A 23,331-nucleotide genomic window follows, 5' to 3' on the forward strand; every position below is an offset into this window, starting at 1 on the left:
TGCCAATATTTATATACATTAAAAAAATTCTCAACAATTCCTAAGATGTCATTATCAAACTCATATGACAAAGAAATGTGACAGAGGTTTGATGTTTTACTGTTTAGCCAAATAGACTCCTCTATAAATAATTATAAATAAAAAGAAAACACAAATACAACCAAATCTATAGAACTTAAATTAAGAAAATTATTTGATTTTTTTCCATAAAATAAACATAAACACACATCTTTTGCATTGTTTATTTTGTGAAATAAAAGTTTTCATATTGGCAAACATAAATGCTGAAACCGATATGTCTCATCTCAAGGCTCATATCTGCTGATATTATTGTCCAAATATACATTGATATACATATATATCCTATTGGGGATATTTACATGCTGTCTATGGTATGCCCATCAATTTTACTGGCTTATGATAATTCTACAACACCAGTAGGACTCATGTTGGATCCGCTGATCACTGAATGGTTGTATAAATAAACTGTTAAACATTTTTAAACAAAGAGCATTATTAGTTTACTATATATGGAGACTTTCTTATAATAAACAGACATCACAATGAGTAAAGGATAATTACATCAATTTTAATAAATAATCCTACTTTAATATACAAATTGACAGTTCTTACATTTTTAATTCATGTTAACATTCATTTTGAGCCAAAGTTGTTTCTCTCCATCTCATTTTTCTATACAAAAGCAAAAGTAAGCAACAAATATTATGTACACACAGTAGTCCCCAAAAAAGAGAGACTTCTAAATCAACTAATACATATTAGTGAACATGAGCATAAAAAGAGAAAAGAGACTCGGCACAAGCATGAATCAGACTTCAAATGAGGGACGGCAGGCACAAGTGAGAAATGGCGCTAAGGATGTTCATCAAAGTAAAATATACGCAACTCCTGAGCAAATTGTTAAAGCATGAGTGACACTGTATCTGACAGACAGGTCAAATATTCTAAATGTCAATTAAATAAGAAAGTAAATCTATTAAGATGCACAGAGATGTGACACCACTGGATCTGCAGAAACTATCTGTATATATTGCTCTCATACAATTTACTATCGAGTGCAGGTGACACTCCAGAAGTATGCACATTTTCAAGAAAGAAAAAAGTAAAATTGAGAAGGCCAGCTTATTCAATATTTTCTCTATATTTGCGTAAGTAAAGACAACTGACAACTCCCTACTTTATCCAGTGACAGTAAAGTACAAACAAAAACGTTGGCCCACGGCTGAAGTAAGGAATGACTGATGGAACTTAAATCCACACACCAGCGAGGTTGCATATTTAAGTTAATATATTGCACAAAAATGCATGAAAATAAGACATGTAATACTGCTCATTATGACCGAAATATAAATAGAAAACATTCAAATAAAATGACAAAGAAATGGGTGTAATTCCTCCTGTCCAGTCTGCTCCACCATGTTTCAAGTTAAAGGCCATGGGTTGAGGAATCCCCATTTATTTCTACACAGAAAACATTTGGCACAAAGTGTGACTGGACTGAACAGAACGAGGTGGGTGAATGTTACTCCGCGTAGTAACACGTGCATGGGACGGAGCTACACATCGCCTTATGTCTACCTATACGTTACAGTGGTTCCCTACCATTCTAAGTTAAACTCACACTCAGTACAGTGTACGTGCCTCTGAGTGGCTGTGACACAGAGTCGGCGGCGAGCTGCTTCAGAGGCGCGTCAGTTGACCTTACGCAGGCTGCTGGGGGTTGACGTTCATGTGCTGAGGGTGCCCCAACAGGCCGATCCGCTGCTTCTGCTTCCTCTGTTCTGTCATCTGAAGAGAATAGAGATAACAGATTAATTCAAAGATCCTCCCACCTGCTCCTCTGCTGGCACGCTCTTCTTCTTCTGCTGTGCATGTCGGCAGCCTCCCCACATCGATTCAACCTTTTACATCACTTTACAGAAACGCCGCACACTGCCGAACTCATTCTTCTGAAATCGTGCCAGCACTCTCGTCCCAGCGCTCCGTCCTCTGACGAAAGCAACACAACCAAACTACTAATACTGAAACTGAGTCGAAAAGAAATTTCAGAAATCAAGCAAAGCGCATGAGTCAAAACACAGGTGTTAACCTTTATACCAGCAGAAAAAAGATTGGCTTTTCTACTCAGAAGTAACTTTAAAGTTGTGATTTGCCCCTCAACACTGAAACAGTGAGAGGACAGAGTGGTCTCGTAATGAGTGTCCCAGAGAAATAATTTTGCGTGGAGTGATGTGTTGGCAGAAATAAAATGTCATTAAAAGTCCAGTAGGTGAACAGTTTAAACTCAGTTAGGGGAAGAATGGTGACATTTTTTATACTACAAATTATACTAAATTACTTAACACAGAGAGGACTTGTGGCACAGCTTTCCTGCTCACGCTATTTTGAAATTAGATCCTGCGAAGGTAGAGAATTAAAATGGCCACTTCTACGCACCCGCACTTTTGTTTCATTGTTTTGAAGTCAGAGCCGGCCGTTGAATCTGGAGTGAAAATGTGAAGCTCTGCCCTTCGCAGCTTTCACCAACAACAATAATCATTTCCCCCCTGTCTGGGTCAAAATGTCTTGGTAACACTCACTTCCTCACAGATAGTTCTCATTTCAAGGGTAAAGACATTTTTACAATTCTGTTTACTAGAAACAGTGGATTGCAGACATTGTGCAATTAAAGTGCTCCAGAGGACTATTACACAACTTACTAGTACTTAAATCTGTCAGTTTGATCACTGCAGAAACATTCACTAAACCAGCCGAATGAAAAGTTATCACTTTGCTCTTCTAAATGTTGAGAAAGGCTTTATCCAGTAAATACACAGATCAATACATAGATAACAAAAACAAACTCCAATCGTAGCCGAAAAGGTCAGTAATGAATTCCAGAGGAAGCAGATAGGCTGTTGCTCACAGAGCTGACAGCCTCATGAGCTGCGTTGTGCATGATGACTCAGTGCGTTTTGCATTTAGTAAGCTCTGCAGCCAAAGGGCGAGGAGCCGCCAACAAACAAACAAACCACATCGTCCACATACGAGAAAACCCCATGCCTCGAAGTCAAAGTTTCAAAGTCTAAGTGTTGTGCTTGACAATGACCGACCTGCTCTTTGAGCTCCGTCAACTGGCCCGACAGGTTGGACACCAGCTTCATGGTGGACTCCAGCTTCTCCTGCAGGTTCCTGATCTCATTCTGCTCCCCGTCTGCATCGCTGCTGACCAAGGACATGGCCCGCATCCGTGGGAACCAGTCCAAGTTGTGATCCTGGTAAACAGAGATCTGGACTGTTAGGGCAGGTACATACAAACAGAATGAAACTAATTCTTTTACATTCTTTGTAGCATCCTCTTAAAAGTTTTCAGTGATTTGTTTTTCTTTGTACTCCATCAAATAATCTGGCCTCAATCTTTCAGTGCAGTAGAACAACAAAACACAAATGGAATCAAGTGTGTGTTACCACCAGGCCCCATTTGATCTGTGTTTTTCATCGGCCCCGCTTCCTCTCTCTGGTTGCGTGCAGTGACTCTATGCCTATTGACTGCATGTTTTACGATCACATGGGCTGTAGGGGCATTTTGAAAATCACTTGTTTCAGGCAGTTTATTTATCGATGATGTATTTCTGTCACGTCCAGTCTTATCATGCACATTGGCAAATCTACCTGACTTAAAAAAACCTGTGAAACAAAGTGTAGAAAACTAATTTCCTATTTGATTAAACCCACGTCACCTGACATGTCGTACGGACACAAAAAAAACCGCAGCTCTTGAAAGCTCCTGTGAGCCACTGACGGTGACTCACATGAGCACTGGGGTGGAAGGTTAGAACTTGGTGTACACTTATATGAGATATTAGCTGCACCAGTGGTTTCTCCCGAGGAGAACTTGCAGCACAATATCTCCCGGCACGAACAAGACCTCTGACACTCACTGGTGTCTGCAGCACTTAAGAAACACTAAAGTTTAATGTGTGGATTCTTATCAGCGCTTTCATATTTGTAAAGCGACAAACTGCTGCACAGACCGAGTCAAAGGAGCTGCTAACTCCTCTGAAGATACACTACGTCGGTGAAAAGCTTTTTTGGGAACAGATTCATTGATTTATTGTTTTCCTATCAGAACCCATGATCTGACAGGTTTCCAACACATTTCCAATTGTTTTTTATAATGTGTTGATGTTTTAAACTGATGAGTGTGAGGTGAGGGATTATTCAAAACAGGTCTTACAAAATAATGAGGCATAAACAGACATGAGTACTTTTTTGATACTATATTTCTGTGTTATTGTAATTTACATGTCTACATATACAACAATGACAGACATGAAACACAGCAGCCACACCAGGGCTGGTTGTGTTCAAACATGGCCGAGGGGTCACTCGGGTGCATTCTTTCATGCTTCTGTCTCCTCTGGCACTCCACCAACACATGCCATTGTTATTGTGTCCTGTCTGAACCCACTCCCAGCTGAGCCAAAAGTCATGTGAACGTATCCGTGTTTAATTCTTCACAACATAAACACACACATCCCACACTCACAGGAATGCCGCCGTCATGTGAACTCAATCATAGCCATCAGTGTTAATGCAGCGTGAATGAAAAGGAAGGATGCTGCACAGCTGCTGAGGTCAGTGTGTAGAAACAGCAGCAGAAGAAGTGCTGAAGAACTGGGCTGGAAAAGTCCCCAGGTTTCAGCGGTTGATTTTGGAGACACAGGGGGCGAGTGGGGTGGCTGTGTCCGAACCACAAACCAGTCCTGGGTTAGACGGCGCCCCAGCGGGGGAATCACACAACACAAAGATAATGAGCAGCATCAAGTCATTCTGAAATATGTATGAGGACTGAGCAAGTTCCACTTCCTGAATGCAAAGATACAGAGGTTATGTTTACCTACACTTCACCTGCCGCCTCCACCAACACCCACCGACTTACTGTATCTGAACACGGCTCCAGCTCCACACAATATACTTACTGTAATATCTTTATGCTCTATAATATATGTGTTACATGAGAAAGTGAGTATAATGTGGTTTCTATCATAGCGGTACTTTCATTTACACAGCTTAAGAGATAAGATATTTAAAAGAACTAATTTCTCTCAGCAGTGTTTCCCACACTCAGTTATGTGCATATGCTGTTAAATTTATGTTCTAAATAAAGCAGAGGTCATTTCCTCATCCAGGACTCGGCCCGCCAACCAGAAGGCTCACACATGTTTGTTAGACGACAGTGTCACCAGCAGAGCTGCCAACTTTCCCTGGTGTTTACGAGTGAAAACACTTCCAGTAAACTGAGAAACACAGCCCCAACTTAAGATTCTACATCATGATGGTTCAATGGAAATGACAGAAGTGAAGTTTATTATTACTAAAACCACTGAGAAACAGGATGCTGTGTGGTTAAACCAGCAGCAGAAAATGTCACAGCCATGCCACAAGCCAGAGAGGAGGCCCATGGTCTATACGTGTACAAATTGATGCCAAAAATGATCACATGCCCTGACAAACATAGGCAGGTACAGTTTAATAAGCTGTATCTGTTCTGAATGTTTGTGGCTACGGGTGTTTTAAGTTCACTCACGGAGCCCGGACATCTTTTCAGTGTTGGACACAGAAAGAAAACTAGGGCAACAAGTGTGAGCTGAGCATCATCCTTTTTACACCTTCGATGTGACACTTCACTCAGAGTCCTTCGTTGACGTCAGTCCCAGTCATTGTCAGAGTAGTCTGACTTTTACACCCCCGTCAGTCCTGGTGGGTCCAGTGGGAGGGGCAGCTCAGACCGAAGAAGTTGGACTCGCAAATCATGAGTTTACAATAAAATAAAAGCAGTAATACACTAATCTACAAAGAGGCTATATGGAGGAATATATTTACTTGTGTGACAAATACTAACCAACCAACAGGGCTATAAAACCCAGTCAGTAACCTGTGAAGTCACAAATAATGGTCTATGGCCAATTGACACACACACGATGGATGACGTTAGCTCCAACCAACCTCATCCCTTCAAAGAATTCAAAATGTGTGTCTTGATAATTAGAAATATATACATTTTAAGTATTTTCATTAAGATGGACAAAACTTGAACACTCCCTTTAGTATATGATTGTGATTTTAATTTTTTGTACTGGTATTACTTTACTTTTACATTTTCAGGGTACGAAGCTCTCACTCTTTTTTGACCATCTGTATCACAAAAAATGCACTATAAAAATCGAGGGGGGGAATGAATTCTATTAAATATATTTCTTGTAAGTAACATGAGGAAATCCCGGAAAAAAACATATATTCATGAATGATGTTATAAACATGTTTCAGGAGAGAACCTGAAAGTTAACTAAACACTGCAATCTTTGTGGACAACACTGCACAGAGGCATCAAACACTTGCATGTAAAGCTGAGAGTTAATGTGAAGGATGACTAGGTCAGCTGACGGGTCATCAGGGTCTTTTGCACCATGTGTGCCTTGTCCGCTCAGGCCACACCTCAAAAACCGCTGGTCAGAATGCACCCTTGACAAACTCAATTTGGCTCAGCGGGGTGCAAGGTTAATGGAAGAGGGGATGGGGGTTAATCCAAAATCAGGTGGTTGCTCACAAGACTGAGTGTAGCAGATCAAGAGGCAGTGAAGTGGGCTGAATGACATCTGATGAGAAACTGTTTCAGAAGCTGACAGCGACACAAGTGCGTCAGAGAAGCAACCACTTCACAAGAGGGGGCTTTCCTTCGGCAGTTAAGCTTTCTAATTGCTCACAGGCTACAACTATGATGCAACTATCAAAACAATCTTTTTTCTTTCTGTTTTATAGTTTTTTTATTGGTTAGTTTCATCCGGTTTAATCAGTTGTACAGTAAAAAGCTGAAATGGACCTGTGTGTATTTGGTGTGTTGTGCAAAACACACAGACTTACTAGTTGAGATTTCAATATTTTTGATAATAGCCTATAACGTTTTGTGATTTCATCACTTTCCAATGCACTGTTAAAAGCAATGTCTTGTAATTCAACTTGTAAAAAAAAGAATATATATCGTATAAATGAATAAAGAATGATAAACACAATTTCGTCACACTGCTGCTTAACAACACTCATGAGACTAAGTCCTGTTCTGGCTAAGTGCCTACCATGAGGGGGTGTGTGTGTGTGTGTGTGTGTGTGTGTGTGTGTGTGTGTGTGTGTGTGTGTGTGTGTGTGTGTGTGCGCTTAATGATTAAAGCAAGGCATGGCTGCTTCAGCGGATTAACACATTTTATGCCAATGGAAGACTTTGTTTGAATGTTAATTCCCCATTCTCAAAGCTGACTGTTGTGATAATACTTTGGAAGGATACAAGGTCACAGAGGCGGGGATTACATAAGGCAGTCCTGTTACTGTGGGGCAGATGAGGTAAAAATATTGTTTATACTGCTGCTGCAGAGAAACGTAAAGGGGATGCAGGAATCAACCCGTTTAAACCTGAGAAACAAATTCAGTTATTCAGCAAAGACTAAAACGGCCACAGACACAGTTTTGAACTGTAGTTCTACATGTGTAATATAATTTTTTATCAAGTAAAATCCAATTTGCACATAAGAAAGGAAATCTATTAAAATCCAAATAAGCCACATCTGTGAACAATAGAGTTAAAATCTATTAGAAGGACATTCAAACTATGTTCATCACTTTATTATTTCTTATCAATAGTTTTTCTCCCCTTGCTCCAACAGGAACCTCTTTTTGGAAAAAAAATGTTTCCGGCATGTTCGTGACGTCGAAGACGACTCATCTGGGTAAAAAAATAACTTTAGAGGCTATGGGAAAGGAGTCAATCCCCCTTTTTACCTGCGTTTAACCTTTAACCACAAATTTTGGTGTAAAAGAGATTAAACTGACAAGCTACTGAAAAGACAGGGGAAAGTTAAAATCAGGTGAGACATGGGACAACGTTTTAATTCAATTGAAGTATCTATGCAGATTTTGGACACATTTATATGAAACTGTAAGTCAAATTTACTACATGTAATCAAGCTCGCAACTTAAAAAGAAACTGAAAGGCAACCTCCTCTGCTGGCAATGGGAAAGGAGTCAAAATTCCTGTTTTTGGGGGGGGGGTTACACGAGTATACCTGCTAATTTGGTTGTAAAAGAGGTGTATGTGGAATGAAAAGAGTTTTCTGTTTTTATGTGACTTATACATTTATCACAGTAGTACAATATTCTGCTCATATCAGCATTTGAGCTTTCCACCCTGATGTCAGAAGAAAATGTTTTTTGTGTGAAAATGGTCCATGTTCGACTTTTGAATCAGTGAAAAGTCAAAATACATGTGCACCAAACATCCTTACCCTGATCATTTCTGCCACATAGCTCTCCGGGCCAGTGTACTCCGTCGAATCTTTGACCTTCACCAGGACGATGAAGAACAGGTAGTGCCACATGTTGTGCTCAACTTTGATGTGCTCTTCAAAGGTGACGGTCTTATTGTCAAACTTGTCTCTCTCCAAACCTAGGAGACAAAATAAAACAACCCACACACACACACACACGCACACACACACACACAGTATGATCAGTGCTCCCATTTCTCTGGAAGAGTGAAGAAATGCTCTTTGTGTTACAACATGACACAGGTTCTTGTGACCTGAATGACGATGACTGACTGAAAAAAAACCAAGAGGAAACAGGGTCACAAGAGAATGGACAGACAAAACGTCAGAGGTGAGACTTGCTAAAAATGGCCACCTATTGTTTGCACCGCGTTTGCAAAAGAGGAATAACCCTTAATCTAGTTGCCCAACACAAAGCAGTAAGAATGACCACAACTAACAAACAACTGTTAACATGGTTCAGACGAAGTGCCAATAAGTGAGTGCTTAGCCACTGAGTGCCTGAGTGAGTGTGCAGTCTAACATGGTCAAGACCCATAAAGCAACAGGAAGAAACACTACTCCTCCACAGCCGCACTTGCCATGACTAACCCTTCATTCTGGGAAAGAGGAGGCGTTTTGTTGTTTGTATTACCTAGAAAAACAGCCCTGATGCGAAGCTGCATCACAGCAGTCGCATGTTCACACAGGAACACACACAGCACCTGCAGCGGACCACTGGTTTGATTTCTTTTGATTTCGTCGTCATGTGTGAGCTGCGTTATTCAGACCTGCTGATTATACTGCACCGGTATCTTTTGCAGCATCGACTCAATTTGAACTGGGAGGCATTTCTGCTAAGAAGGGAGTACGACTACAATTGCGAGATGATCGGTAAAAGAAGAACAATGTGTGTCAAAGGTCACTGAGTCACACTCCCATAATAAGAGTCAGTCTTCAACTAGTTAGCACGCATACTGGCTTTTATGGTTTTAAATAATAATAATATGTCATTTTCAACATCATCATTTAGAAAAACTCAGAAAATGCATCTTTATTGAATCCCTCACCGCAGATAAAACACGTCGTCTTCAGGATCTCCTCTTTCTTCTGCTTCTCGCTCCTCAGGTCAGCAAACGTGTCGATGATGACACCGAAGATGAGGTTGAGGACGATGATGATGACCATGAAGAAGAAGAGTAGATCGTAGATCACTCGGGCTGCAAAAAGAGGTTCCTGTTGGAGCAAGGGGAGACAAACTATTGATATGATATAATAAAGCGATGTCAATTGTTCACAGACGAGTTATTTGGATTTAATAGATTTACTTTCTGATGTGCTAATGAGTCTAATGAGTCATGGCCTCATTCTATGGGTCAAAGCAGCAAAGCCACCACATGCTGTGGCAGAATACAAGCTTGTCTTCACCCTGGACAAATAGTATAGTTGTTTTTTCTGGCTTGTTCTGAGTTATTGAAAGTCCTCGGTGCAGCCTCGTTCACCCACCAGCACATCATTCCTGTCTGAGAGCCACTGCAGACACAATAAAGCCGGCGCCCCTTCACACCATGCGGGGCATCCATCTGATATGGAGTTGGCCGACAATGTTTGCTTATTGGGTCAAATATGTATCTTTTTATAGTCTTTTTATAATTAAATACACATTACATCAATCCTCTCATGGGCTCATTAAACAAAAATGTCCTTATTAGATCTCCATCCATACTTTAATTGTTCACCCTGAGGAGGGAGCTTGTTTAAGGATTTCGATATGTATTTCATTCTATTGTTGTCACTAGTAGAGTTTGGACTTAATTGTAATCTAACAGATTCCACACTACAATTCCCAAAAGGGGTATAATAAGGATGTTTTTGGACGTATAATGACTCTAGGTTCTTGTTCCTAAACTGTACTTGGGTGTGATTTCTTCACTGTCGTTCCTGTTCTCTGTACCTCTTTGGACGGCTTCCGCAGGACGTCTCCAACACCTCCTCCACTCCTGAGGCCGTGACTCAATACTGTGACAATGCACATGAGTAAGGAGTCACAGGATCGCTCCTTGTCCTCGATGACCACCGCTGACGGCTGGATGGCAATGGGAGCTATGGAAACACCAGCACTGGTCAGATAGTAATTTTCAGCTGAATGCAAAACTTTGTCTGATCGCTCAGCTGCAACACAAAAAGACTGCAAACAGAGTGAAAACAGCAAAAACAGGAAAAACTAAAAATGTATATCCCATACACTATTTGAATTTAAACCCTTATTAGATTATCTGTCATATATTATTAGTTAATTGAATCAGCCCCATTAGAAAACCTAACCAGACTGATATATTTCTCAAACATTCACACGAAAACAAGTCACCAGACCGACATAATTGGCCAGCATGGTGGTGATGGATGGGGAAGCCCAGAGGAGGTCAGACTCCAGGCAGTTTGAAGATTCAACACGGTCAGCTGCTCAATTTTAAGGTGGCCCTCTTTGATTGGAAGCTTTTCCCATCAAGGTCAACGAGTTTGCAAGAACTCGCTGTTTGCAGCGAGACGCCCTTTGCACCATTCACCGGGTGCACTCATTGACCTACTAGTACGTGATGGTAATTAATCCGTGACCTTGTGACCCTGGGCCCCAACATCAGCTCATTCTCCTGAGACACACAAGGAGTCTAAACCCTCGGCGTTTCACCCGGCTCCCTGAACTCCCCTGAGTCGGACCAGCCAGGTGATCCCATGACCACCCCACTGCCCAGATTTGCAGCTCAGTAGAACGAATCCCCTCTGACTGAGTCAGATGTCAGCGAGGACATTCACATACTCAGGCAGACAGACACAAGCACACGGTCACACAAACACATGGGAATCTCTTGAGAAACAGGAATGCATCGACATGTGAACTCAAACTCAAAAGAACCCTTCGACCCTGTCGCCCAACCTCCACCCCACTTACACACACGCACAAACTCACACACACACACACGCACGCTTATGTTCCACTTTTGTCATCCTACCATCCACCAGGGCCTCTGAGCAGTTTTCTCTGTTTTCTTTCTGACACGCTCCACCAGAAAAGAACTCTCCCACCATACTGGCTCCATGCTCTGTTCAAGTGCGAAGACAAAACATTTAGCGACTGAACAATCAGCACATTATGATTTTTTCACAATGCATATTATTAACAGAGACATCGTTTATATGGTGAGATTGTAGCTGATGCTTAAAGCAAGGAAAACCACATTCAGGGAAGTAAAGGAGGGTTCCTGTATTTCCATTTGTATTTCTTAGCTTCACTTTGATTTCATGCATTTTCAGAATTGTAGTGTGTGTGTGTGTGTGTGTGTGTGTGTGTGTGTGTGTGTGTGTGTGTGTGTGTGTGTGTGTGTGTGTGTGTGTGTGTGTGTGTGTGTGTGTGTGTGTGTGTGTGTGTGTGTGTGTGTGTGTGTGTGTGTGTGTGTGTGTGTGTGTGTGTGTGTGTGTGTGTGTGTGTGTGTGTGTGTGTGAAACATTCCATGCCCTCTCTTGACCCAGAGAGTCAAGAGAGGGCAAGTAATTTATGTCTGTCCCAGAAAGGGATTGAGAAAAAACCTGCATTTCGACGTACCCAGTGTTTTGTTGGGTATTCTGTCGACAGCCAAAATGAAGTCGTCTTTGAAGAAGATGTAGCCCACAATGGAGAAGAGGTAGACGAGGATGAGAGCCAGCACGGCTGTCAGGACAATGGAGCGGCCGTTGCGGGTCACGCTCTTTATTACGTTCAGCAAGGTCTCTTCTCTGTAAACTAGATCGAAGAGCTGGAGAGAGGGCGCATTCACAGATGAGTGTGGACAAGGTGCATGAAAAAGAGAGAAGTGTGTGCGCAAACATGAGCATGAGGGCAAAAAAAGGCCACAGTATTTCCTCAGATCCGTGTCTTCATTTAAATAATTTAATTACCAACATCTCATGGTTAAATGAAACGTTTCAGAGCAATCAAATGGCATCTAAATCCATTTGATCTCATGTTTCTCATGTGTTCAAATGCAAATGACAATGAAAACATACAGCCTACACTACAGCCTACCCTCTATATTCCTATTCAGGACCAGCTGGACATTGTTGCTAGTCAGTGTCTATATTGGGTTTAGATTATAAAGCTTGTGTGTGTGCTCACGTACCAGCAAGCTGTAAAAGAAGACATGGACGAACACCCCCAGGCTGCAGATGATCAGGTAGAGGAGGTGATACAGGAACTCCACATCCATGATCATGGCTCTGTAGCCTCGTGTGAAGGTTCCCCGGTTGCCAACGAAGCTCATCAGGAAGATGACCTTATTACATAACTGCAGAGATATTGACAAACACAGCGAACATACAGAATTATTCAAAGTAAGACAGTAATCATTTGTAGTCACAGCAGGATGAAAAATAAAGTGCATGTGGTTGACCACCAGTGTAGTCGGGAATTTCCCGGGCTTGTGCATCAACACTAAACGGCAAAGACTGACGTTTGTGAGCTAAAATGATACCTCCACCGTTAAACCAGTGTTGAGTGGTGGGTGTGAAGGGAGAAAACTATGGGATAAATATCATACCAAATTAAAATAAAAAGGCTTTGAAAGCTTAAAATGAACTAAAAAGGTTTTGTATGATTTAAATTAAGTTTTAAAGCCTTGACAAATGTTTTGATAGGTTGAAAAATACCCCTGCCTTCCGGATCATGACTTGTTTTCACACCATCAGTTTCAGAGATTCTAATCAGAGCTGCAGGACAACACTGCCAAAGATCATGTGATTTGCAAGCTCACAAATGTGAAATGTCAGAAAAATTGGTGTGAGAAATAACAGACCGCAGTAGGAGTGCAGGTGTACGTCTGCAAAGTTTTGAAATAAAGATTTTTCTGAGATTTTTTTTCAATGAACGAGCACCTGTTTTTTAGATCAACATTTACAAGGTTTCAAACCTGGAAAACAGACTCATGCACTGGGAGAACAGTGACAGGTGTGAAACTGTGAAAAACGTGTGGGAGACAGTGTAAAAAAACTTAAATACAAAATCATGTTTGGAGGGATGTGAATTTTTTTCAGCCTATCAACATTGAATTTATTTCATGGAAAACCATTTTTATTACATTTCAACCTTTCAAAGCATTTTTTCAGTTTGAGAAATTGGAAGGATAATCATCCCATATAAAACAGGATCATTAATCCAGCTAGTTTGAACAAAGCCTTTTCCCACAGTCAGGGCAGTCCTCCAGTTTCAGAGGAGATACTGAAATACTATTAGCATCATGGACAACTTCATAATAATAAATAGACTTCATCAGATCTTAGCTGAATGCTAAATGTTACACTATGCTCCTGAGCATCATGGTATTAGTCCTGTATCAATATGTTTAATGTTAAATGAATGTTTGGCATCTTGTGGTGAGGCAAATTTAAGTCAACACTCTACCTTATTATATGAAACATATGGATGTAACACTGAGGAACACTCACATTGAAACCACCCAGCAGGAGCAAAGTGGGCTCCAGGCCGACAGAGAAGATCAAGCGCAGGATGGTGGAGGCGATGAGCGCCCGGATGCCGTGAGGCTGAGGTAAGACGATGACTATAGCCAGAGACACCAGCATGGCCATCCACAGCAGGGCCGACAGATGTGGCTCCAGGGTTCCTGAGGTGGAAGGAGGTCGTATTAGGGAGGGACAGTGCAAACTGAGAGTTCTTCTCTTTTGAACCATGTCAACAAGAGACACACCATACTTCTACAACACTAAACTTTAACATGAATTAAAATTGTAAAAACACCTGCACCCCAGTTCAAGCTTTTTGCATATTTAGAAAGATTTGTGACATCAATATAAATGCACATTTTCAGCATGCAGGCTGTATTCAGCAATGCCATATATATTCACTTATACAGTAAAATTGCCATGACAAGAATGCCAATCCCCCAGATCAAGGCCACCCGATCTGATAAAATATCATTGTAAAGTATTATTTAGGTTTATTGAGACAAAGCCTCAACTGATTCCTTCACTCGTTGGACTTAAGTGGTTAAAATCTCCAAGTATATGATGTCCAAAACATTAGCTTCTGCTAGCCCAGCTAAAAGTAAGGCCCAAATTTGTCAAGTCATTCAGAACGAGGGCAACAGGTGAGCATGGCAGCTTGATTTCAAACAGCTCGGAGAGGTTAGAGGCGTCTTCCAGATTCTGGGCACAATCCCAGAACACATGAAAATATCTGTGATATGTGTATAACATTGTAATGACTCTGGACACTGTTCTTAAAGTCGACAGGACTTGCAAGTAAAGAAAATGTAAGCATGTGACAGGTCGCACTTAGTGCATATGTCTTGTAAAGAAAGTAAGGCCTCCATAGAACATATATTTTCATTTTATGTTTGTGGTCACCACAACTATTGTACAAAAACACAAATTTGCGTGTCATCATGTGGTCCAAGTATTACTCATGTTGTAGGGACATAGTTATTGGGACTTGTCTTCCTTGACTGTAGGTTAGGGTTGAAGTTAGGTTAGGGTTAAGGTAAAGTAAGGAAGCAAAAAAGTAACTATGATTAAGGTTATAGTTAGTGTCCAGGAAATCAATGTAAGTCAATGTGACACCCTCTGAAGTCATGGAGACACGACTCTCTGTGTGTGTGTGTTTGTGTGTGTGTGTGAGTACTGAGGGGTTTACACTGCAGTTATGTATTCCACATCAATCATTGTGGATCAGCAAAGCATGAGATGAGCTCACCGGGCACCGTTTAGAGCCAAGTCCTGAGGAGCATGCAGCAGCAATACCAATTCACTCACTGTTAATATTATTTCCCTGTGTTGTTAACACACACCAACACATTTATCAAGCTGGAAAGATCAGTCAGGTTTTCTTTCCTCGAGGCACCATGAGGACTTTCAATGTCTCCCTCTGTGCCCTCCGTTCTGAGGCCTCCTTCTTCTCGCCTCTCCGGGCACAGATCACATGACAGGTACTCATTGCATAACTCCCCGACTGGCTAAAAATACACTTGGCTTTATCTGAATTCACCGGGGACGGTCCTGGGCACTGCTCGCGGACTTGGCAGCCAACCCAGACGAAGCGGCGTGGAATACACAAACACCTACAGTCTAAGATCAGTCGTCTCTGCTTACTCTGCAGATACATGAAGATAGAGACAGTGACCTTTACACTAAAACCGCTCACATTAAACCAAAGTGAATCCAAGTGCAGCCTGATGGGATCTGTCTGCTGCACCGTGAAAACTGGTTATACTTCACTTCTCCTCAATTCTGCCACTGTTTGACTTAGAGCACAGCATTAAGCTTCAGGAGGTGTGCAGCCTGGGGTTACTTAAGGTGTTCACAACCAGTTTCTTTTCAAATAAACCAACCAGAGGGAACATTCACTGAGAGACATGGTTTTTCTTCACGAATAAAATTCACGATTAAAATTGCCTGCACATCTTCCCTCATAATTCCACAAATGTCTGTCTGCGTGTGGAATGCATATCTCAGAACCGTTTGTCTTATCGGCTTCACGCTTGAAATGTGTTTTGTTAATGTGCCAGTGAAATGCAGTGCCGGGTTTGGTGTGATTTGGACACGTGATACATTCAATATTAATACAAATGTAACAAACAGGCGACAGGCGCACTGTAGCTGTCAGTGGGGGGGGGGGTCTGTGCTCACAGTCAGACTATGGAGCGACTTGAACATCTACGTCCTTTTATTTCACCATGTTGGAGTGACACGGACATTCACGGGTGCTGATCTCTGTCATGGCAACAACATTAATTGAATTACTTTGTTTGGCAATTTGTCTTCAAACTAAAAACACATTCAATATCCACTGTGAAATAAAAAAATCTTCGCTTGATAACTAGCAAACATCACTTCAAACCACCTCGCACTGATTGGCGTGTCCTGGCATGAACCACTAAGCTCTCACATGACCTCTGACACTGAAAACCACATGCAGTTTCTAGAGTTAAGCTAACAACCTCTTTTTTTGGTCTCTTCTGTGTCGCTTTGAGGAAGTTCAAACAAAAGGGACCTCGCCGTTTGACCCCAGATAGAACAATTGAAAGTTTATGTGAATCACAATGTGTGTCTTCTCTCTGCTGCCCTGCACGAGAACAATGGAGGCCTTAATGGCTGCGGCTTTTCACATCCCCACAAACACTGCCCTCGAGGAGAACTGAGAGAAGGCGTAACGACGGCGAAACAGACAGAAAACTGAAACTGTGTATGAAAACATGCTCAGGTCTGTCCCTTATGTCCCGATGTTATCACCCACCCAGCTCTGAAGTAATCTCTTACACTTCGTGACCCAGCACAAGACACATGTTCACAACCTAAATCTGAAAATGTAGGTCATATGACAGCAGCTGACTGACCAGGGGTTAATATGGTGTGGGCAGCGAGGTCAAATATGTAGATCCCACAAAGAAGCTCAATAATCCCTTTTTTTCTTGGTCATTCCTGTTAGAGGAGAGTTGTTTTCCTTTATGTTCTTTATTAACTATTAGTTAAGGAAGTTATGTTCTCAGCCCAGTTTGCCTGTTTCTTTGTAAGGAAGATTAAAAAAAAACAAGGAAGGATGTGGTGGTGTTCATGGAAAAGCCCAGTGAATCTTAGTGTGAATCCAGATAAGAGGACTGACCGAGGATTTTCTTTTCACTTCCTTCACGTTGCAAGATAGTGTGTTTTTCAAAATTGTCACCATTTTCCCAAAAAATTATTCATGGATTTGACAAAAAGGTACATTAAGTGAAGTGATTAGTGAATTAAAGATAGGATCTGACAAAATAAAACTATTGATCCCATAGTGAGGAACTTCCCTTGTTACAGCAGCACACAAGTCAGAATGAGGTAGAGCAGAGAATAAAAAAAAGGCTAAAGAAGAAAAATAAAAATACACGTGCACATACATATGTTGGGCCTTGGCGGAGGTATACACTCTACTGAGTGCCATTCTTCTACATCTACTAACAATTAACGCCTAACATTCTTATTAATTATTAAATAAATTCAAACATCAGTAGATAAGATAGTCTAACCCAATCAAAACAATTATTACAGACTGGATTTATGTCATTGTTTTCAAAATACTTTTCAGTTTCATTACGCATGTTCAGGTCATAAGGGAGGGGTGGTAGGCATTGGTCTATTCTCAAATGGATTGTCACACAACTCCAATGCTTCATGTCAGGATCAACAAATTCAAATATCACACCAAATCCATAAAATGTAGGATTTCATTAGATCAACTGATCGACTTCAGCTGATGATTTAACGGTTTGTTTGGTTTTAATGCACTTCAATACCATTAAGCCCCAAGTCATGAGCTCTTTCCAGTCATGAATACAAACTGAATGCAGAGCCCAGTCAGAAACTGATAATTAAGACTGGGAAGTACCTCAGAATATGAAAGGAGGATCGGATGCAAGAAAAACTAAAGTTAAGCAATAGATGACATCACCTGCACTTTCAGTATTAGAATGAATGTTGTCAGACGAGAGCTGGATTTTGAAACATGTTTGTCACCACATCAACATTGGGCTGTCTCGTAAAAGGCTGCTCAGTAAAGGTTTGTGGGTGGTTCTCTACTTTCCCTAAGAGACAAGTCAAACTGAGGATATGAGGTAGGGTGACTATTCGATAATCTGCTCTGGTGTTCACAGAGGTGGCCACTTTTACAGTCAAGGCTCAAATTTCATGACACTGACCCAAAGACCAAAACTATATTCGCACTCGGACGGCACAAACCTCCACCAAGGTTCAACAGTCCCCTTATGAAACCACATCTAAATTCACTCATTCAGTCATTAAAATCCCTGGATTATTCTCGGAGGTGAAAAACACCCTATCTCACAATGTTAAAGAACGTGAATGTAAATCGTCATTTAATAGGTTCTTCCTTGGGTCAGGTGGTTTTCATGTAGTACTGCTAACAAACAAATAAATATACTAGAAGGGCAGTCTGCGAGCTCATACCTCCGCCAAGGCTAATTCCCCCTCTCGCCATGTCAAAGCAGAGATTTCCCATTAATCAACTACGCCATGTTCTAATGTTTCCCACCACGGTATCATACACTTCCCATAATAACATAAATGATCTCTAGCTTGGTGTTTTGCTCCGTTTGCTGCATTGTACAGCTGGGTACAGAGGTATTTGCTGTGGGCTGGCTCATGCTATCCCTTAATCACATCTCAGTTTCAGCTGCAGTTTTGCCTATACCCCAAAGTGGCATGTCATGCAGTTCGTGAGATCTTCTCTTTCACTCTTTAGTCTGTGCACCTGTCACTCGGGTTTTGCTGCACGTGAGAGCAACCTTTGCGCATGTGCACCCCCCATTCTGTGGGAAACGTTGCAAAGAAAGTAAAAGAAGATTTCTGGATCCCCCTGATCCAGATCCGAACCAAAATTTGATGGATTCTTCTTTGGATCATACCATACCCCTTGCACATAATTTACAGAAAATCAGGAAATAAACAGATTGAATCAAAGATGAAGTGTTGTGGGTTACATGAGAGTAAAGTAAGATGTCCGACATCTGACTTTTCTGTTTGTGTATCTGTAGCTTATCAGGTGTCCCTTTTCAGACATCTCGAGACATGGGATTATGTTTCCAGCTGGGAACCCAGGCCTTATCGGGAGATGGAGTTTTTATGTCATTCTATACACTGACAAATACACACAGATACAGACCTGGTTACCACAAGTGACGGAGCAGATTCAGACCAAAGACCAGCCAGAGAATGACACTAGAAATCTGATAACATGTGAAGTCATGTCTTGGTGTCGTATCTCGGAAACGTAACAGTATCTATCAGGTAAGGACCAAATTAAGAGCAAATCCATCTTGGCCCTCGGCGACAGGGCTGCAGTTTCACATGTAGACTGTCAGCTAGGAATACATTCTCATCACAAGTCCTCCACCTGTGTTGAAACTCACTTTGGTTAGGGAGGTGTGAGGCTACACCCAAACCACAGGCACAGGAGCACACAGTGTTCTGTATAGTCCTGCACACACGTAACACTAATAATACATCTCAGCGTGAGTGATCTGATTAGACGTCAGCAGCAGCGTATTCCTGTATGACTGCATGTGCTGGGACACAAAGGCTCAAGCCGGATCAGGAGCTGAGGAAGCAAGTGTCCAGTGGGAAAGCAAATATCCCCCTAACTGCAGAGAATGATCTGTGTTGAGGTCTTGATAAAACTTGGCTCATGATTAATTTGGATTTTTTCAAGGTGGAGGTCAAGTTGTTGTTGTTAGAGTAAAGAGTCCGTCAGTTAAGCATTGCCCTCTTACAACACGACAACAACCACTTGGCTTTAACACACTGTGCCGCTGGATGGTTTTTCCACTTTTTCACGCCCTGCAGCTGCACCTGTCAATTAGCTTAACAATCCATTGACCTTGTTTCTTCTCTTAAATTATCACTGCCGTACAGGTTTCTGGTAATGCACGATACAGTATGTACTCTATTCCTCCGGCCACACCCCAGGCCTTTCCTGAAGTGTTGATGTCTGTGTCGATCACTCCAATTTCCTGTTGTAATAGTTGAACTATTATTAACCACATTGTTCTCACACACACACACACACACACGCACGCACGCACGCACACGGTGAAGACTGTAGGTGACTGACCTCCGCGGATGCCCTCCAGAGGGTAGAAGAAAGCCACGAGCAGGTTCATGAGCACAGCCAGGTTGAAGGAGATGCTGCTCCAGAAAGACATGTTCCTGGAGCACCAGTACAAGATGGGCTGGGCTGCAGGACAGGAGGGTGGAGAGGCAGATTCATATAAGTTGTTGTCCTGCAGAGAGTCAGCACTGCAGCAGAGGAACATCATGCACACTATACTCCACACGAACCGTGCTAAAGAGCAAACACAATTTATCAAACCGTTTCACTTTGCAGTAAAAGTAAAACACATGAAAACAAAGAGGTGAAACGTGCATAGATTTTGTGACTTAAATGCCATTTCCAGTCAAATGTAGTCAAAGCCAGTCCGACATAAACACTGATATTCATTGATCGCACCTTGTCCAGTGCTGCCAACAGTTTTAACATTCACACTTTGGACAATATCTCAGCATTGTAGCTGTGGTATAGTTCAGGTCAGGTTAAAGATCATAGATATGACAGATTGATTACGAGTAAAGTTTGGTTAAGGTTGGGCAACGTAAACAATTAGTTAGCATCAACCAGATGTCTTAACTAGTCCCTGCACTGATACTGACCAGTGGCTCTGGATGTAAATCATGAGGTGTGGAAATGTTAAGGGTTGAGATGCAACAGTCTTACTTTTGTGTTTGGCTCTAAATAAATAACTCAACAGCATACATCTGTCCGTGTGCTTCTTCACAGCAGCAGAAAAATGTTGCTATGTTTTTGTTGTCCAACTAGACTTTAATCCTCTAATACAACAGGGTTTTAGGGCCATATGGAAAAAAAGGAGATTTTCGAGAATAAAGTTTTAACTCACAAGTCGTTATTTTAGCAAAAATATGTTATTATTAATTCTATTAAAAGGTAAAAATTAGGAGAATAAGTCGTATTATTAAAAGAACAAAGTCTTATTTTAAAGGTATAGAAGTTGTAATTTAAGTAGGAAAAGTTATAATATTTCAAGAATAAATTCCTAATTTAACAAAAAAAGGTTGTGACAACATTTCCTCCTTCCTCCACAAAGGAGGCAACTTCCTCCAAATCCATGTGGGTCTTTCTTTGGAATAGAGAACTTCTTTCGAGAGAATTTATTCACGTGAAATTACGACTTCATTCTTGTAATATTACGACTTTGCCCCAACACTCTATCGGACTGAATCATTTTAAGTCGAGCATTAAATTTGTGATTAGACAAATGTAGTCAATTTGGGGTCAAATGTTAAAAGGGGGTCTGTGTGGTTTTAAGTCCCATAACATGCAGCAAATCTGTAAACAAAGGCTTCACTTTGAAGTGTAAAATCAGGCAAAGCTTGAACCCATTTTAGGACACAGAACCCACTGTCATGCACATTTCACACTCTAAAGGATTTTCTACTCTGAGGAGTAAAAGCACATGAATCTGCATCTATATATGCCCGGCCAACACTATTCTGAGTCCGGATGTTCTTCAGAGGAGAACTGATGGTGGCACTTTTAGCAGCAGAAGTCAATATATTTATGACAAGTGGATTAACACCAGTGAAAAAATATGGTCTCTAAACCATCTTCCTTCAGGCGGGACCATGGGACAGGTCACGCTCCAAAAGCCAGACAAAGAGAGCAGCCACTTCACAGACAGAGAATGAGTCAGGGTTAACCGGGTCAACAGGGACGTGCCCTGGTTATAGATGAACTCAGGATAGTGCTCTGGCCGTCCAGACTATGGTATTTAAGATTAGTGAAAAAACAAAAGCTTAAAACAAGGAGAACTAGGGATTTATTCCATGTGAACATTTTTCTGGATCACCTGCAAACACTTTCTACTGGTTTTCTGTTCCTGACTCAGGAGATAACCTGTGTCCACTACCCAGCCTCGACTAGTCTCCAGTTGGTGGTGCCATTTCAGATGTAAAACATGTGACTGAACATAAATTGACCCCTGTAGGAAGGGACTGACATGGAGCAACCTGGTGACTCAAGCTGTTTTCAGACAAGACCTGCAGAGGAAATCTGGAGAATGGGGTCTGGTCTTTCTCCGCAGTTTTCTGTTCACACATGAACAACGGGAGATTCTCATCTCAGACAAGTTCACAACAGCAACAAATCAACTGCAGGATTCAGCAGACAGAGGCAGGATGTAACATATTCATTCTGCTGCTGAGATCACATGTTTTTGTTTACAGCACATGAACACCGGCATCTGCTTTTATCACCGCAAACCTTCTTGACACCTACATCAGTGTCATGTAAGTGTATGGCTCAGCATTTTCATCTGGTGACATTTCTTTTCTTTCATTTTTTTCATTTTTGCTTCTGTTGCATGTTAGACATCAACCTCCCCACTCCAGCGCAGGATCCTCTGCTGGGGTCTCACATTGGCTCCTCCAAACTTCCTGCAGACTTTATACTACAGGGGGCCAGGCGGAGAAAGTCTGCAGAAACTCCAGAGGCTCTCACTCAGACATTTGCGTTCACACATGCACCTCCTCTGGAGAAACTGCAGAGGATCTCCGGAGTTCAGTCCGAAAGCAGCTGACGTTGACAGGATTCACACTCTCATCTGAGGCCAATTGTCTCCATCACATGTCACATCAATTTTCTTTACATCTTTCCTGCCTGTTCAAAGTTTTCTGTCCACATAATGCCCATATAAAGCAGAAAAATGGCACACACCAGCCACAGCTTTTTTTCCCCAGACAAAACACTTCATTAACTTATAATAAAACTTATCATTTAAACAGTTTACATGTTCTCTTCACTTCCATTCCTCCAGGGTTCAGAGATGAGGGAGCAGAGTTCGGCCCCTTTTCACACGTGAATCCTACAATATATTTCCCAGTTCAATCATCAGAACAAGTTTGTCACGTCTGCTTATCAATATCTTTTGTTTTTATGTATTTCTCCGTTAGTGCTACTATAGTTTAACAACTGAATGTTAAAAAAGTCTAAAAAGTAGAGTCAAAATTCATGTATATTAACAAGAGTTTATTGTAACTTTGGATCTTTCTGTTATTGTGAGAGCTAATAAAAACTTTATTCAGTCAGATAATCAAATTACAGAAATGAAATAAAACTATTTGGCAGACTATTTTGAAAATGAGATAAGCAGCTGTCTTCACGGCTTTACCAATAATGAACTGCTAGAACTGTTAAGTTTAACTGGCTCTCATTAGCCAATCACAGACCAGTGTAGAAACAGATCGAGTTAGTGCGCTTTGTTAACAGTTTATTATCTCTGTCAGGGAGGTTATCTTTTTTCTGTTGATTTGTTTGTTTGTCACCAGGATTAAGCAAAAACCTACTTAACAGAAATCCGGGAGTTTCTTTTTA

The 23,331-nt window shown here is 41.4% G+C and overlaps 1 protein-coding gene across 8 annotated transcripts in view; it reads right to left on the reverse strand.

The window, feature by feature from the left end:
- Nucleotides 1-228: 228 nt before the first annotated feature.
- Nucleotides 229-23,331, reverse strand: part of itpr1b (inositol 1,4,5-trisphosphate receptor, type 1b) — an 88,082-nt gene continuing 64,979 nt past the window's right edge. For all 8 annotated transcript variants that reach the window (XM_035152069.1, XM_035152065.1, XM_035152061.1 and 5 more), the window contains 10 exons: nt 19,999-20,121; nt 13,833-14,008; nt 12,512-12,676; nt 11,959-12,148; nt 11,369-11,458; nt 10,312-10,460; nt 9,428-9,593; nt 8,337-8,497; nt 3,114-3,275; nt 229-1,809 (listed from right to left, as the gene is read on the reverse strand). In XM_035152069.1, coding sequence (XP_035007960.1) covers nt 1,723-1,809; nt 3,114-3,275; nt 8,337-8,497; nt 9,428-9,593; nt 10,312-10,460; nt 11,369-11,458; nt 11,959-12,148; nt 12,512-12,676; nt 13,833-14,008; nt 19,999-20,121 — 1,469 coding nt within the window. In that variant the 3' untranslated portion in view covers nt 229-1,722. The remainder of the gene's footprint in view (nt 1,810-3,113; nt 3,276-8,336; nt 8,498-9,427; nt 9,594-10,311; nt 10,461-11,368; nt 11,459-11,958; nt 12,149-12,511; nt 12,677-13,832; nt 14,009-19,998; nt 20,122-23,331) is intronic.

This window comes from Hippoglossus stenolepis, chromosome 3 (assembly GCF_022539355.2).
Source record: "Hippoglossus stenolepis isolate QCI-W04-F060 chromosome 3, HSTE1.2, whole genome shotgun sequence".
In the NCBI taxonomy this organism is placed as follows: Eukaryota; Metazoa; Chordata; class Actinopteri; order Pleuronectiformes; family Pleuronectidae; genus Hippoglossus; species Hippoglossus stenolepis.